At 33.6% G+C, this 13,932-nt stretch overlaps 1 protein-coding gene across 1 annotated transcript; it reads left to right on the top strand.

Annotated features, from left to right (window-relative positions):
* Positions 1-6,708: 6,708 nt before the first annotated feature.
* LOC146917015 (putative terpene synthase 2) lies at positions 6,709-10,813 on the top strand. Its single transcript, XM_085718854.1, has 7 exons — positions 6,709-6,894; positions 7,069-7,348; positions 8,120-8,492; positions 8,608-8,826; positions 9,100-9,238; positions 9,977-10,225; positions 10,338-10,813. The coding sequence occupies exons 1-7, from the start codon at positions 6,778-6,780 to the stop codon at positions 10,629-10,631; spliced, it is 1,671 nt and encodes a 556-aa protein (XP_085574980.1). The 5' UTR covers positions 6,709-6,777; the 3' UTR covers positions 10,632-10,813.
* Positions 10,814-13,932: the final 3,119 nt, after the last annotated feature.

Raw genomic sequence — 13,932 nt, 5'->3', positions numbered from 1 at the left:
TAAGGACTACACTAGTGAATTTCCTTCCTGGCTTGGTAGCCCCCAGATGTAAGTGTGTTGTGCTGAACTGGGTGAACAAACTCTCTGTGCCTTTTTACTTTCCTGTCCTATATTTTGTTGTTTGTTTATGCTTTCTGCTTGCACGATGTTGGAACATTAAACAGAACATCTGCCTTCTGCGCATCTGGAATTGATACATCACATAAAAACAGCTTATAACTAACGTGCTAAAATTCTACATCAGTTATATTTGCCTTGATCTGTCTGTTTTCTGCTAGCTCGATGTTAAAACATCTTACTCGACATTCTGTTCATAACATCGTGTAAAACACATGAAAGCTAGTCTACCGGAATTTCAGGGTTCGTCGACAAGCAAATAGGGCTGGATTTATGGTTATCATTAAAAGATCTTGTGAACTTAGAAATCCTATGTTGGAGTTGGTTTGTGAATGGAGTGGCGAGCACAAAGTACCGAAGAGAAAAGTGAAGCATGAAGCAACGAGATCAAGAAAATATGGGTGTTTGTTCAAGGTGCGTGGATATGCCGTCAGGGAAGACAGTGCTTGGAGATTGTCTATTCTTAATGGTGTTCACAACCATGAGATGGTGCCGTGTTTAGCAGGGCACCTTCTTGCGGGAAGATTAATGGAGGACGACAAGAAGATTGTACATGACTTGACCAATAGTTTGGTGAAACCAAAAAATATTTTGACAAATTTGAAGAAGAAAAGGCAAGAATCCATGACAAATATCAAGCAAGTCTACAATGAACGTCATAAATTCAAAAAGGTAAAAAGGAGTGACTTGATGGAGATGGAATATCTAATCTCAAAGTTGGAAGAGAACAAATATGTTTATTACATAAGAGAAAAAAGTGAAAGTCAAACTATTCAAGACATATTTTGGACTCATCCAACATCGGTAAAGTTGTTTAACAATTTTCCGACTGTGTTGATAATAGATTCCACGTACAAAACCAACTTGTACAGGATGCCATTGTTTGAAATAGTTGGAGTCACCTCAACCTATTTGACATATTCGGTTGGTTTTGCATTTATGACGTCGGAGAAGGAGGATAACTTTACTTGGGCTTTGTAAATGTTGCTTAAACTTCTTAAACCAAATAGTGATACGCCTAAGGTGGTAGTGACCGACAAGGACACGAATTTGATGAATGTCGTAGCAAATGTTCTCCCTGCTAGTAGTGCAATACTTTGTTATTTCCATGTTGGGAAAAATGTTAAAGCAAAAATTATCATGGATTGTAAAATGAAACAAAAAGTTGTGTTAGTGGATGGGCAAAAGAAGGTTGTCGACGAGGTGAAGCATAGTAAGATAGTTGATACCATATTTGATGCATGGGAAAAATTGGTTGAATCTCCTACTTATGAGTTATATGCAAGTAATCTAATGGAATTCCAAGATGCTTGTAAGAATTATCCAAAGTTTCTTTACTATGTTCAAACTACCATTTTGAACACTTTGAAGGACAAAATAGTGAGGGGAACAAAATTGAAGGAGCTCATGGTAGAGTGAAGGAATATTTGTCCACCTCCAAAGGTGATTTGGGAACTTGTTGGGAAAAATAGATGATATTGGTAATCTAGTTTGGGGAGATACAATCATCATTTGGTAGGAGCGTTACGGTCATGGAACATAGATACAAAGATGTCACTTTGTACTCTGGGTTGGGGGTAACATGTCTAGACATGCAGTGAACTATATTTTTGTGGAACAAGAGCGTGTTAGGAAAACCTTTTGCATGGACAAGTAAACTTGTGGTTGAGTTCAAATGAAGTCGTATGGCCTACCTTGTGCATGCTTCATTGCTATGAAAATCCCTCACAACAAGCCCATTTGATTGGATGAGATACACCTGTTGTAACACCCATACTAGACGTATCTAGAAAGTTTAGCATAAGCGTTATCTTTAGTACTGGATACATTAAAGTTTACAACAATAGTTACTTCGAATGAATAATATATATACAACAATACGCGTTCATACAAAATAATACAATACATCTCATCTAGTGCATAGTAAATACAACCTTGAAAATCCATATTCCTTTGCAGCAGTACGAACGAGCATCTGCTGAAATATCCATCCGTCTACTAGCTTGCATTCCAAGCTGTTTATCTGAAACAAATAAGGATTGGGATGAGACATAATGTCTCATGAGTTCTACCTAATCCTAGGCTATAAGTAACCTCGGGGGAAAACCTACGGTCAGCATGTGTCTACAATACAACCTGACGGTTGATTATACGTGTGTGGGGACTTGCATACTTAGACGGTCGTGCATTCTAGGGCCGTCATAGTTTCATCTTAACTTGTTATAGGTCTTGCTATCACTATACGTGTCATGGCGGTTAAAGAGGAACTAATACTGCAATTTCAAGGTACGCTCTACGTATCGAGGCCTACACATACTATAATCATGACACGATTCTAAACCAGACGATTAGGGGAAACCTAAGATCTTCATCCGCATAACCTTCTCTACATGCTCTATTGCATAAATATGTTGTGTCTAACAACATATCATTTTGCTATCATACTAGTTCCTGATGATCTACGTCAAAGCTTCACTAATTCTTGACGATCTACGTCAAGGCTCTATGACATAACATATACATTTATAACTCATATGAAATCAAGTTCATTCATTAAGTTAGAGGTTAGCGTTGAACAATAACAACATTATCTGAGTTCATTTTACGGAGAGCCCCGGGGTGGAGTAAACCCGAGCACAATCCCTATCTAACCGATGAAAACCTATCTAAGGTAGTATCGGAACTCCCTCAGTGACGTGCGGGTTCCTTACGGCTAATCCCATGGAAACCCCCAAGCCAACCTAGTGTGGAACACAAGGGACACGACACCTACATCATTATTAAAGTCTTGGTCTGCACATGCATGAAGGATAAACTTATACATGCTATCTCTTTTACCTCGGATCCCTAAACGATCCCACTAGAGGTAAACTATATTCTTTCTAAACTTCCTATGTGAATAGATATCTAATCGTTCACATCTTAGTATAAATAAATTCATGCTAAACTATCTAGTTCTCGACAAGCCATGTCGAGGCTCTACTTTTGATCCCTTTCTTAGTTCATTTCTACCCGAGTATTCGGCTAAAACTCTCTATGCCAACTTTGCCATTCATGTTAAGATTGCCATGATTTTTTTTCAAGAATCAATTAATGTTATGTGCATTGCTTAGATGTTGTTTTGGGTTTATAAAGTTGTAAAACGATGAAAGAAAGGCTTCGAAATACACCACTGACCCTACATTGAGCCAACAAGCCAAAAGCAAGTTGGCTAGTACAGAGAAAGTCGCTATTAGCGACCTGGGCAGCCTGGAGAATTTCGCTATTAGCGAAATAATTTCGCTAGTAGCGAGTTTCTTCGGGTCTGTGATGCTGATTTTGAAATTTTGACCCAAAACTCGTCAAATTTGACCCTGCAATGCATCATGAAAATCCAGCAACTTATAGACGTATAAACAAACATATTTCATGGCATTCTAACTCATAATCAACAAGATTTGGCGAAAGGGACATTAGGGTTCTAAACCCTCCATAACTTAAAATTCATAAATTCTAACAAGATTTAGCACAACCCAAAGGTGGGTAACTAACTAAGAACTCACATAAACAAGTTTCTTGCAATTCCTTCAAGCTTCAAGCTCAAATTCTAGCTTTTGCTTCATCCATGATTTTTGACTTCCAACCAAACCATGCTTGATCACCATAGGAGGAAGTTTGGAAGATTATGAGGAAAGAGGGGGCGTGGGTTAGAGAGAAGGAAGAGAGAAATTCTTTCTCTCAAACCTAGAGAGAGAAAGTGAAGTGAAAAATGGTAGGAAAATGGCCCTTGTGGCGTTATATAGCCCTTGCGGATTAATTATGTCTGGCCTGGCACTGATACATAACCTCATACTTGACTGATATCGTTTGATAATCATTCCCCGTTACTTACTTTCCATGAACATTTGTCCTCTGACACGTTTCACACGTTTGACACGTTTGATAATCATGACACATTTGACACGTTTCACAACCTAAAAGAAAAGGTGCTCGCATTGGCATTTCTCCACGTTCGTCGATTCCAACTCCGGTTTCGGTTTCGGTTCCTAAGCTTATCTTGGTTCCAAGAAATTATGATCCATCGAGTCCTATGTATTACATGCCAAAATTTATGAGACCATATATTGAGAGAATTGTGGATGTTATTAGCGATGGGAATTGTGGGTTTAGGGCTATAGCTGAAACCATGGGTTTGACGGAAGAAAGACATGTTTTTTGGATCAACACGATCGTTTCCGAACACTCATGGAGATTGAGAACAAGAGAGACCAATTTCACAAAAAAAAACCAACAAATCAAGATAATCCTATTTTGTGTGATACTTCAGTTAAAGCAAATGAAGAATTTGAAGATGTTGTGGAACATTTAGATGATTTAATTTCTTTAGATGAAATATGACACTTTTTGGTCGGTGTTCATCTTTTTGTGGTCGATATGCACCGACGTATTTATTGGGATGTATAATGTAATAACCATTTTTTGTGGCCAAGATGTAACTAACCTTTAATTAATTAATTATATATATATATATATATATATATATATATATTTATCTGCAATGATAACTTGACACAAATATTTGGACACAATACAGACACCATATACACTGTTCCCAAATACACCATTTTTTATTTATTTTTTTATCCTATTTCTCTCTCTGTACTCTCACCTTTCTCTCTTTGCGACACCTCTGTCTCATCTCCGGCCACTGCCCACCGCCGTATTTTCCTTTATCATCGTCGTCTCTCTCACCGACGTCCTCCATCTCTCTCAGCAGTGTCCCTTCTTTCTCACTGGTGTTCTGCCTCTCTCTGTCCTCACCACGTCGTTCTTCCACCAACACAGCATTCTATGTAACATCCCAGACTGCTTTCAGGATTGCCGACTGACCCCACAAACCAACACGAGTCTTTTCAGCGTGTTTTGTCCTCACTCGCACGCTTACCGGGAAACTTCCCGGTAGGTCACCCATCCCAAAATTGCTCCAAGTCAAGCACGCTTAACTGCGGAGTTCTTATGGAATGAGCTACCGAAAAGAAGATGCATCTTGTTGATATAGGTAGTACCAAACAATTCTTATAAGCCTTCCTTCAACCATGCAATCTCATACTTGCACGGCCTCAGGATCCCTCTCATTTCGATGTGATTCAGTTTGCCTAGAAGCATGCCAGGAGTCGGACCACTCCCCGCCCTCATCAGCCTCGGGTGTTACATGTCCGCCAAGCGGAGGAGTTACATTCTACTCCTACCTGTCGTTCATCTCTTACCGGCGTTCTACTCCTTGCCGTTGTCCATCCCTCACCGGCTTTAATTCCATTGCGGAGTTCTACTTCCATCGTCATAGAAAGTTGCAGATCTGGTGGTGGGGTGGAGGACCTGAGACAGACGGTGAGGAGAGAGATGACAGACCACAAATCAGATCGCAATAAAAGGAGGGGAGAGGCGACTCAGGCTGCGGGAGAGGAAACAACAAGGTGGTCGGTGTTCAAGCCAGTGACGAGAGAAAAAAGAGGTAAAACGCGCAGAGCAAAGAGAAGGAAGAGGGTAGACTGTGTTTTACAAAATTAATGTACTTTTAGTGTAATGTGTTGCATAATGTGGAAAATTTGGCGAATTTCAAACATTTGCGTAACATTAATGTATTATATGTTTTGAGTAATTTTACCGAATAATATATAAACTATGAAATGTTGATGTTTGTAATTGATGGATGTTGTTGTTTCGGTTTGATTTCATGAGGAATTGCCGTTTGAAATTACAGGTAAAAATAGGCCAAAATGGCTGGAAATCACAGTGCAGACTGCACTGGTTTTTTTTTTACTGGTGTGAACGGTAGTTAACTGCTGCCGGTTACCTAAGCGGCAGTTAACTACCGCTGGGAGCTTTTTCGAAATTTCCATGTGTTATTAGGAGTTTTTTTAAGTCAGAACAGCAATTTTCATTCCTCGTTCATACATACTGAAGGAAAAAAAATCCAGTTGAAAGGGAAGATTCCACCTTGTGTGTTCCACAGGTTTCTCGACGGATATTAGTAACTGTTATCGTATTCCAAGAAAAATATATCCATAGGTATTCATTATAATTTCCAAGGCCATTAACATAAAAATATGTACTTCTAGTTTATTTATTTATGTATATTGATAGCACACGTGGTACTTCTAGTTTGTTTTTTTATTTTTTGGTCAGATACTACTAGTTTATTTATTTATTTATGTATATTGAGAGCACATCGCTGTGGCTGGGCTTCAAGTTTCAAATATTATGTGCGCACACCAGCAATTTTAATTAAGCATATGTATGGATTAAAATCATATGTGCGTCCACCAACAGTGTCAGTTAGACTTATAATAATAAATAATTAACTTTTGTAGTTATCTCTGCATATAACATGTGCAATAAATTCGGTTATAAAATAGTTAGTCAAAAAAGGGTTGACACACGATGCTTTGTGTTTAACTTTTCTTGATTAAATTATTATTTTTAAAATTTGTACACATGTTTTTTTTTTCTTGATTTAAATTAAATAGTTTACATAGTTTAATAGCATCTTAAATAGATTTAATGCATTTAATTGATCCACTATAAATATTGATCTAGACCTCTTCTTTCGCCAACCAAACCCATAGAGTTGAAGAAGAGCCATTGATTAATTAAGCATCCCATTCATTTGAATATTTAAGTATGTCTTCAGTAGATTACTTCAATCCTAATGAGAAATCGGTTTTGCAAAGAAATGTTGCAGATTTCCACCCTAGCGTTTGGGGAGATTTTTTCATTCAGTATGCTTCAGAATCTATGGTACGTAATTCTTTAAATCAACAACAAGGTTATATATATTATGAAAAGTGATTGAAGAGTACTAGAAACATTATCGTGTATGCAATAAACCACTTAATATTATCCCAGATTCAAGTTACTCACATTTACGTTATACTATTTATTTACTCATATGCATGTTTTGAATACATACAGGAACCTGATATGAATATTGCGGCACAAATTGATAAACTAAAAAAGGAGGTTAGACAAATGCTTGTCTCAAAAACAGAGAAACCCTTGGGAAAAGTCAACTTGATTGATTCAATATGTCATTTGGGTGTGAGCTATCATTTTGAAGACGAAATTAATCAAGTTTTGGAACATATTTACAAGAGTTATGTTCAAAATGGAGAAATAACTCTCAAAGACAATCTTCATTCTCTTGCTGTGCTATTTAGGGTGTTGAGACAACATGGGCTTTATGTTTCACCTGGTATATATATCTCAACTTATTCACATTTTTTTTTAAGGAATCACAACTTATTCACATTAATGATTCATTTTTTATGTTTTTAATTTGGATCTCAAATTGAGTAAAACAAATTAGATTGCTAAACATAAAAAAAAAATATCTAATTGTAAAATCAATACTTCAATTAACAACGTAATATTTGACTATATTCATGGGTGTGTTTAATATGAATGTCTAAAAAATGGTAGACCACTTTTAGTAAAAAAAGGATTTTATAATAATAAAAGATAGAAAATAATTTTTATATTTTTAACAAAAAATATGAGTGTCTTTTGTTTGATCGGATACATATTAGACATCGGTGTAATGTTCATATCCTCATTTCTTTTAATTATTATCGTTTAATGTCCTCGTAAGTTTAACTCAATTGGTTTGGACAATTCATAAATCATAAAATATACGCGGTCCAGGGTTCAAACCCTCCTGGCCACCACAAAAAAAAAATTATTATCTTTTAATTATATTTTTTTATATGATAGAAATAAACAATAAATGATTATAAAGTAATATTAATGTTATACATGTAGGATAGTCATCTTTATAACTTAGATCAGTTTACCCATATGGTAGCCATCTTATTAAGAAACTTTTTCGTACTTCAAAAACACACTATACATGATCTTAATTGCATACTGAATTTTTCAATCCTGTATTAGTTTCTTATTTATATATAAATTAATATGTCTCTAATGGTTGTTTAATATTATTGTGGTTGTCTAATAAAAATACTAGACGTGTTCAACCAATTCAAGGACGAGCAAGGAAATTTCAGTGAAACATTGGTCGTAGATGTTGAGGGCATGTTAAACTTGTATGAAGCCTCACATATGATGGTTCATGGTGAAAATATTTTGGAAGAGGCTTTGGCTTTTACTTCTGGTCACCTTCAGTCCATGGCCACCCAATTGAGTCCTTCTCTTGCAACAAAAGTAAAACAAAGCTTAAGACAATCTCTGCGCAAAAACTTGCCTAGGCTAGTGGCAAGAAGTTACATTTCCATCTATGAGCAGGATTCATCCCATAATGAAATTCTACTTGCATTGGCAAAATTGGATTTTAATATGCTCCAAAGCCTACATCAAAAAGAATTTGGAAATATTAGCAAGTAAGTACTTTATCCACGCCCTGCCTAATTTAAAACAAAATATAAAAGTATATTAAATTGAGTTCAAAAAATAATTATACTAATTTCCTATACTATTTTTTGTCTTTGTATATAGGTGGTGGAAGGAGTTGGATATTGCACAAAAACTACCGTATGCACGAGATAGAGTAGTAGAATGTTGCTTTTGGGTTATGACCGTATATTTTGAGCCCCAATATTCTCAAGCAAGGAAAATGATGTCAAAATTTATCTCCATTTTATCATACATTGATGACACATATGATGCATATGGAACTATTGATGAATTAGAACTTTTTACAAAGGCCATTGAAAGGTTAGCACATCATACAATATTAATGTTAAGAATAATTGAATTCGTGACCAAACTTTAGAGTTAAAACCATATGAAATTTATCTTTAATCTAGTCATCAAGTTTAGATTTGGAAATTTTTTAATAATAACTTCAATTTATCCATCTCCAATCTTGGTTGCTAATTCAATTTTTGTTAAGAAATGTAGACATATTTTCTTCACATATAATTGTACTCGATATGATTTTGATAACAATTGAGTAATGATTAATATTGCAATCAAAATGATTTTTAGGTGGGATTTTAATTGCTTGGAGGATCTTCCGGATTACACGAAGTTGCTTTATAAATCACTCTTGGATGTTTATGAAGAAATAGAGCAAGAAATGAAGAAAGAAGGAAGAGAATACACCCTTGACCCCTTCTTAAAAGAAGTAAGAGTTTAGCTTTATTGTTAGTATTATTAGTAATAATAAAGCATTAGTTAAAATTTGTTTTTTTATTGATTTATAATTTATTCAACAATGGAACAAAGATTTCATTTTAAATTTTGTATGGTTATCAAATGGACGTTTAGGATTTTATTTGTACACACTATCAATTTAAATACATGTATCATATATTATCTCAACTTTAAAATATTTTTACATCATTTTAGGAATTAACATGATAAAGTATCACCTAGATAACTTGACCAAGAAAAATATATCATTATGAAGTTATTTGATTGGATGCAATGTTAAAAAAATTTCTACTATCAAATAATAAAAAATAATGTAAAATGCTTATTATCCATTGTTATATGAACTTGGTTCATTAACATGATAAAGTATCATCATGATGACTTGACAAAGAAAAATGTTTCATCATGAGGTTATTTGATTAAATGCAATGTTAAAAAGTTTTCGACTATCAAAGAATAAAAATTAAGGTAAAAACTTATTATCCATGGTTATATGAACTCAGGTCAGAGTAATGAAGATGATAAATTTTGTTTTGTCGTAAAAGTGCTCCTTTGTAATCTTAATTTTATGAAAGATATTTCTTTACAGTTTAATCGGTGGTTAGATAAAAACTAAAAACAATTGCTAATACAATTTAACATCATTTAATTACATAGGTTTTTTTGGTACATAAATTAACATTTATTTTATATTGTCTACTAATGACAGTTCAAAAATATAATCCAAGCTTATATGAGTGAGGCCAGATGGTTGAATGCTAACTATACACCAACAACAGCGGAGTACATGCACATATCAACAATATCAAGTGGTTACCCAGTGTTGGTTACGACTTCTTACATTGGAATGGGAAACATAGCAACAAAAGACATCTTTGATTGGGTAACTAACAATCCAAAAATTGTTAATGCTGCTGCTATTCATTGCAGACTTAGGGATGAAGTTGTGTCTAGCGAGGTATTTTTACAAAACCATTTTAAAAATTAATATAATAAGTTGAAATAATGAAGAAGTGTGACTTTTGATATATCTAATTTATCTAATATGATATATATACTTTGATAAACAGTTTGAGCAGAAAAGAAAGCATGTTTCTTCGTACTTGGAATGTTATATGAGGGAATATGATATGAATAGGGAAGCTGCTATTCAAGAATGCCAAAAGAAAATAGACAACGCTTGGAAAGATATAAATCAGGAATGTCTAAAACCAACTGAAGTTCCGTTACCTATTCTGACGTGTGTTCTCAATCTCTCGCGTTTTATTGAGGTTTTTTACAAAGATACAGATAACTACACACACTCTGACGGACTAATGAAGACATATATTAATGATTTGCTTGTCAATCCCGTGGAAATTTGAGCATTTATTTTTTTTCTTTCTATGTTCTTTGTTTTTTTACTTTAAATAAAAAAAAAACACCACATGTGTAATTTATTTGGTTGAATTTAAAGATGTCATAATAGTAATTATCTTGTAATGCATATGAGTTTTGATGAAGTTTGATTTGTAATGATATTTATATGTTACTTTGATTGTGGAAACGTTGACGACACAATTTTATTTTTGAAAAACTTACTAAATTATTTAAAGCACAAGGTGTTCCAAGAATAAAAACATTCTAGTACAAAAAATATATTACAAGACCAGAATTCAAAACCCTACAACAAGTAAGCAAGCAAGAAAGCAAACAAAACACAATAAAATGAAGTTTATAGAAAACCCTACAACAGGTAAGCAAGCAAGAAAGCAAACAAAACACAATTACATTCCAAAGAAGATTATAGAAAACTAACAAAAACCAATAGCACTTAAAAACTCAAGAGGTTGAGCCAACGCTACAATAGGAATTGGACCCCTTCTAAAACCTAACAAACATTATGTTTTTTGCTGACGAAAAATAATATTATTTCTCATTAAGGCATGTTCATTCTTATTAGCTACTGTAGTTTTTTTCCCTTGAAGTGATGATTATATGGTGTTTATATATATATATATATATATATATATATATATATATATATATATATATATATAAACTAAAATATTATTAAAAGTTAAGCTGAGAGCAGGTTTGGTCCCCCTATTTTAGTAAATCTTCAATTTTGGCTTCCCTGTGTTTTACCTAAAATTTTGGTCTTGATATTTTTTTAAAAATTAAACATCTTCATTTGACCTTCAATTTTGATGACATGGACTTCATCTTATAGTACAATATTTTCTTAAATATAAGGTATTAAAATTTCAAACATAAATATATTAAAAGGAGTCAAAATATGTATTGAAAGCTCCATCTTGATACCATAAGGGTGTCACAAATTTCCAAATATCAAATGAAGTTTTTATAAAAAAAAATGATTAAAAAAGGGTAATTCCCACATAAAAGCAGATCAGATCGTATATCGAGTCAACAAATCAAGAAAACCTAAACAATTTGGAACTAACCCAAGAAATTGAATCTATGGCCATTACAAGATAAATTTAAAAAAAAAAAATAAGTTAGCAAACATTCTATAAGAAATCAACCTGATCAGAAAGGATCACTAAGCATCCATTCATTAATGGTGGTTATAGAAAGGTGGAAGTTTAACGATGGACATACACTATGTTTATTATTCATAACATTTCCCCTTGGATGTCCATTAGAATATTCCTCATTAAAACCTTAGTAAAAAAAACAAAAAAAATCCTAGTGAAGTGAAAAGAGTACAATATCCGATATATCTGCCTCATTAAAAACCATACGAGGAAAACCTAGTGGGATAAAACTACGACGATGGGAAAAAGAGTGCAGAATATATTTATTTATCCCCTTTAACCAAACAATCATCTATGAGACAATGAAGACCAAACTTTTGTACCCATTGCTAAAAAAAATTATTTGGGAATTACTTTATAATAGGTTTCCAAGATTGTCACACGGGCGAATATGTTGAATAATTAAATCACTGCTATCCTAAAGATCATATGTGAAAAAGAACTTTGAAAAACAATGTTTAGTTATATCTCCCTTAATGTACCATCCTTTTCAATTGAGCAATGCACATGGTGTTATATTCATAAAGGATTGTTGCATCCATTATTTGGAAGACAAACTGCAACTTTCTTCTAATTCGTCTGGAAGACAAACTGCAAGTTTCTTCTATGTGTTCAATTATAGACCTCAACAAATACATTCTCGCCTTTCTTTATGCAGGGATAAAATTTCATTATGAGCATCACACAAATAACCTGCATATCTAATATAACAAAGTAACAAATAAAATATCATAACATGAATAATCAGCAATGTACATTATAGTCTCTCAATTGAGCTAAAATTGTGTACTTCAGGACCAATTAGTTCTGCATTATTACCAACAATCTCCTTCCTTTTTTAAGGTATTTTGCTGTTGGGAAAAGAAGTGGATGAATGATTTCTTCAGATCATCTCAAGTAGCTATGATGCCACTCGGAAGTACGTTGAAATTTCTCAGCATTATATATCCCTAACTCGACTCTATATGCATGTGGTACCAAACCTATCACCATCGTCAAATATTTTGGACATCAGAGGTATGTTACTGATTTTGTCCACACCATCTTCAAATACAACATCGTCAAATAGGACTGACCATGAATGCATGAACAACTAGTAATGACTCAACAAATGCACATCTTTAAATGTCCCGACAATACACATCTTTAATTAGCACCATCGTCAAATATCACATCTTTATATAGCACATCTTTAAATGATACATCTTCAAATAGCACATATTTATATAACACATCATCAAATAATACATCAATACAATGATGAATTAAAATTCAAATTAATTTATGATAATATTAGTTGTCGATTTATTAAGATCGCGTTCCAAAATCATCCTTAATTTTGCTTCTCTGTTAGCATATTTTTGAAAGTATATTAATCTCTAAATTTAAGGCATTAGCTGAAATTCTTCTTTTGGAATTCATTTGAATCATATCCTATTAAAATAAGGGTCAAATGCGTCTAAAGTTCTTTAAGTTTTTTCGTTTTTCCCAAAGTGGTCCTTTAAGTTTCAAAAGTCTCAAACAAGTCCTTTTAGTTTTTGAATCTTTTCAAACAAGTCCTATTGTAGATAGCATAGTTGATAATTGCTTCCTTGAACTCATCTTTGGTACCAAATCTGGATCCTAACACCCACTTAAAATTAGTCATCATTTTAGATATGACAAATGGTGGATAATGCTCTTTGTTGCTATCATCTGAATCATCACCATCATCTTCTAGATTCAAAAACTAAAAGGACTTGTTTGAGACTTTTGAAACTTACTTGTTTAGGACTTTTGAAACTTAGAGGATCATTTTGAGAAAAACGAAAAACTTTAAGAACCTTTAGATGCATTTGACCTAAAATAAGATATATCACACTCTGCTAGGGTCATAATAGAAATAACTATAAAAAGGATAGTATGACTTATTTAATAAATGTCTATAAATTGAAATTGAAGTGTATGGTTTTCATTCTTCTACTACTCCTCTATAGTGTGCTATAATTCTAACTCGGCAGGTACAATTTAAAAACCAATTTACATCAATATAGATCAATTTAAAAACCATGAGTGCCTACCCACACCTAGAAGTAACCAAGTCTTCTTCTATTTACCTTTACCCATACTATATGTAAGAGTGGAA

Source organism: Medicago sativa, chromosome 6 (assembly GCF_051527215.1).
Source record: "Medicago sativa cultivar Bolivia chromosome 6, Bolivia_mono, whole genome shotgun sequence".
In the NCBI taxonomy this organism is placed as follows: Eukaryota; Viridiplantae; Streptophyta; class Magnoliopsida; order Fabales; family Fabaceae; genus Medicago; species Medicago sativa.
This window is presented reverse-complemented; position numbering and strand designations above follow the sequence as displayed.

What these genes read in the sequence shown, in the direction of transcription:
- LOC146917015 (XM_085718854.1), top strand. Translation starts at nt 6,778, where the DNA reads ATGTCTTCAGTAGATTACTTCAATCCTAATGAGAAATCGGTTTTGCAA. An exon ending in TTTACAAAGGCCATTGAAAG is followed by an intron (nt 8,827 to 9,099) that starts GTTAGCACATCA and finishes AATGATTTTTAG; the next exon opens with GTGGGATTTTAATTGCTTGG. An exon ending in TTGACCCCTTCTTAAAAGAA is followed by an intron (nt 9,239 to 9,976) that starts GTAAGAGTTTAG and finishes TACTAATGACAG; the next exon opens with TTCAAAAATATAATCCAAGC.